The sequence below is a fragment of the Triticum aestivum genome, chromosome 7B (genome assembly GCF_018294505.1).
Source record: "Triticum aestivum cultivar Chinese Spring chromosome 7B, IWGSC CS RefSeq v2.1, whole genome shotgun sequence".
NCBI classification, from domain to species: domain Eukaryota; kingdom Viridiplantae; phylum Streptophyta; class Magnoliopsida; order Poales; family Poaceae; genus Triticum; species Triticum aestivum.
In genome coordinates this window covers 371,982,124-371,986,442 of record NC_057813.1, presented here as the reverse complement: position 1 = coordinate 371,986,442, position 4,319 = coordinate 371,982,124, and the positions used below count along the sequence as shown (strand labels likewise).

At 37.4% G+C, this 4,319-nt stretch overlaps 1 protein-coding gene across 1 annotated transcript; it reads right to left on the bottom strand.

Moving 5' to 3' along the window:
* Window positions 1-1,092: 1,092 nt before the first annotated feature.
* LOC123159985 (uncharacterized) lies at window positions 1,093-3,658 on the bottom strand. Its single transcript, XM_044577790.1, is given in 10 exon segments — window positions 1,093-1,233; window positions 1,321-1,456; window positions 1,532-1,610; window positions 1,694-1,803; window positions 1,878-1,971; window positions 2,040-2,124; window positions 2,126-2,314; window positions 2,424-2,803; window positions 3,062-3,247; window positions 3,352-3,658. Coding segments are annotated over 8 exon segments (843 nt in total). The 5' UTR covers window positions 2,565-2,803; window positions 3,062-3,247; window positions 3,352-3,658; the 3' UTR covers window positions 1,093-1,224.
* Window positions 3,659-4,319: the final 661 nt, after the last annotated feature.

Here is a 4,319-nt window from a genome sequence, read left to right as displayed (position 1 = left end):
TCAAGATTGTGGAGTTGAACCAAGCAGGTTATACGAGCAAGGAGATCGCCTACTTCGTGAAGATCTACCATAGTGAGGCAAGTACTTCATGGGCGATGGTCATGGTGGGATAGATGAGGCTGCTTCTTTGTGGACCCTTCATGGGTGGAGCCCTCCTTGGACTCGCGCAGCCGTTACCCTTCGTGGGTTGAAGTCTCCATCAACGTGGATGTACAATAGCACCACCAATCGGAACCACGCCAAAAATCTCTGTGTCAACATTGCGTTTGCTCCCTCCAAACTCCTCCTCCCCTTTACCTTCATATGCAATGATTTATATTCCGCTGCTATACTCTTAGAATTGCATGTGTAGGTTGATTGCTTGACTTATGCTAAGTTGCTAAAATCTGCCAAGACTTGAAATTGGGAAAAGGCTAGATTTTTATTTGGTCAAGTAGTCTAATCACCCCCCTCTAGACATACTTTCTATCCTACACTTGACTATCTAGATTTTCTGATTCTTCATCAAAATGTACAACATGACGTGTGTTCCTAGTTCTCCTAGTCTATTTAGTGTCTATTAGAATGGGTTTATCATCCTCCATGTGCCCATTCAAGACATTGGGTGTGTCAGTAAGGGGCTTGAACCAAAACATTTCAATTTGGGTAAAGTGCCATCAACATTCATTATAAAATATGGCATGCAAATACAAAATAATGTAGAGCATTGAGGTAGAAATAGATGATACCTGCTCAACATTTGAATGATGTACTGATGTATCTTTTCCAGAATCTATGAAAAAGATTCTATGAACAATGTATTCTTGATAACCACTTCAAATTATAGTCATTCAATCTGAATTGAAAAATCAATCTCTGCCCACATATTTTCTGGATTTGTTTTGTTTGCTCATGGATATCACATCATCCCTCTCTATCAAAAAACTTGCAGATTGCTTAATCAATTTTTTTGCTTCTGCCTCAAACATGGTGCAAGTTGTTGTTGCACTCATATCACATATCTCGAGTTTCTGTTTGTACCTAGTAATAAAATGGAACATGTGGTTAGTGCAGGATAATTTACTAACTAAAGAATGAGATAGTATGAAATTCACCTTGGACATATCTTCTCAGGTTCTTTTTCACATTTCGGAGAGTAGAAGTGGTTCCCTTGTTTCTGTACTTTTTTGTTGCATCTGCGGCATCCTATGTAGTACCACTCATCTGATGTATTAATTAACTTAATCATTGCTTCTGCAGTATAGAACTCTTCTTGTCCATTATAGGTTAAATTAGCACATAAAATTTATGACAAAAGAATATAATACTAACTATAAATACCCATTTTTCAGATTCATATGTAATTTCAGTTATTTCTTTTAGGGTTCTTCTGTTATAGAGCATCTGTTCTCGAATTGTGCCTTGCAAGTGGTCTTCCGGCTCTATTTCTTCTACCATACCATCTTGCAAGCAATACCTGTTTTGCATGAGATAAGTATCCATGTATGTAGTAGAACATGTTTTTCATATTACTGCAGAAAATCTGTTTCACCTCGTTTGAAGCTCATTTGTTTCAGGGATATCCAAATTGATATAAACTCTGGTCGCACCTGTAGATGACAGCGAGTACTCTACATGCACTTGATATATTAGATTATGTATATAAAAAAGACACGCCTACAAATACTTGCCCATTGTTAATACAAATACAAACCTTTCAGTTTTTTAACAGTAGTTGATGTTACTATGACCACACGCCCCAAAGAATCTTCATCAATTTGACCAACCTTATTACCCCATAGTCTAATATTAATTTTTTGATCCCTGTATATTCCAAGAGAAATACCTATTAGCACCCACGATAATTGTACTTGTCTAATTGTTTTTAGTGTACTCACTCAATCCGAAGCACAATATCTCGAGTCTTTGAAATCCCGTGGGTTGTCTGTGTTTCTTCAATATGCCATATGCAACTTGCTATGCCAATGACATCTGCTAATAAAGTGGTATTAATATGCATAATACATGGAAGTTAATAATTGAAACAAATTTAATCATACCAGATAAGTAAATCTTTTGGCTGTCTCTTATGGAAAGAACTTCAATAGTACAAAATGTGAAGCTTTGTTCTGCTATTTTGATATATATTTTTGACCTTTTATCTCTTGAGTTTTGTCGTGTGCAAGAAATTTAGAACCTTTTCGCTTTCAACTGGACGGAAATTCATTGCAGACATAACCTTAAAATTTGCTATCATGTAGACTAAACCTTCTTGGATCAATGGTCTGAACTTGTTAACCATATGCTTCATTACCTTGCCATGTATCATAGTACCCTGAAACATTACAGTGCAGTGAGAAGATGCATCAATATTATAGTAACTACTACAACTCACAATAGTGTATTTATGTTGGAAAATCATAAAGTTTCATCATTAAGGTAACCTCTTCATCAAGTAGTATCATGTCAAGGCTAATAAGTTCATTGTTGTTGAGATTAATGGCATCCCATAGCCTAATTATTCTGACCTTTACTTTCAAGGAATCCTTCTGATTGCTAATCTCACGGAGCATATCGTATGCCATTGTTTTGAAGGCAAACAAAAGAAACTGACCTATAAAAACACAATTTCCAGAAGATTACATATTGGTGGCCATACAATTTGCATGTAGTATGAAGTCCAGAGCCTAACAATTTGATTGAACCAACGAAACAAATAATCTCTCTTACAGAAATGTAGGGAAAGGCTGCGTACTATAGACCCAAAGTGGTCAGACCCTTCCCCGGACCCTGCGCAAGCGGGAGCTACATGCACCGGGCTGCCCTTTTTAACGAAACAAATAATCTCTCTCAGAGCTGGGCCAGAAAGCAACAAAAAGTAATTTCAATTGTAAGCAAGCATAATTTTGTTGCTTAGTAATTTTTTAGTCTCTGGCAAATCCAAGGCTTCACTTGCGAAGAAAGATTTTCTCTTGCCCATCATGAAGTTCATAAGCAATATTAAGTAAATAGCCTACAATTTTGTATTAAACAATGAAACAAACAATCTCTGAAAAACTGGGCAACGACGAAGCTTACGTACCAAATAGGAGATGGTTCACCAGCGACGATGTTCACGACCGACAAGAGCCTCCTTGATGTGTAGATTATTTGTGTCAGGCTGCAGTTAATTTATAAGATGGCAGCATGAGCTTGGTTCTGCCCTGTCGCGATCTCCACGAAGTTCCCAAAGAGCGTACGTCAGCAAACCTAGGATTGAATCCTAGGACTGTCAAAGGACGCAACAGAAAACATGAGTCCTAATGCAATTGAAAAGATAAGGTCGATTCAAATGTTAAATCAGAAAAAAAATCAAAAAAATAAGTGATGAACCTGATCTATTCCCCAACTTGGTTGCTCCAATTTGAGAAAGATTTGTTTGTTTGTTTTTTCCATGGGAGGAGGATGAGAGATTCCATGGCGTGAGCGCACCAGATTGGTTTCCTAATTTCCTTGCTCCAATTTGAGAGATATGATTGATTTACTTTCTCTGGGGAGGAGGAGACCATGGGGAGGAGATCGTGGGGAGTAGGAGACCATGGGGAGTAGAGAACGTGAGGAGGAGACCATGGGGAGGAGAATAGACTATGGCGCACGATTGTTTTTTTACACGGAGAGTAAGAGACGTGGAGAGGATTGACTTTTTTGAGGGATTTTGAGAGCATTTTTTTACACAACTTTGTGGGCTATATACGGAGTAGATATATCGTGCAATCATGATAGCATGCGGTTGGGATTTGTAATTGATTTATATGGTTGATCTACCACTAAAAAATGGTTGATCTATATCTCAAAAAAATACGGTTGATCTGCACCGTAATAACACGGTCCCACCAGACTAACGGTTCCTAATTACTGATTAACGTGGTAATTTCTTGGGAGTTGCTAATTAGTATAGGTATAGATATAGATACAGATATTGTCTAGGAGTTTAGTAGCCTCTCCTAAAGTAATTTCCATAAAAGTGCCTCCCACGGCTGAATCTAAGAGATTTCTAGAAGCAAAATTCAATCCGGCATAAATTTTTTTGTATAATCATCCACAAATTCAAACCATGAGTAGGGAAATTTCATATCATCAATTTCATCCTCTCCCAAGATTGTGCAACATGTTCATGATCTAGTTGCTTAAAATTCATAATATCGTTCCTAAGGGAGATGATCTTAGTGGGAGGAAAATACTTAGAGATGAAAGCATCTTTAAACTTGTTCCACGAATCAATACTATTTTTAGGCAATGATCAAAACCAAGTTTTAGCACGATCTCTAAGTGAAAATGGAAATAGCTTCAACTTAGCAATA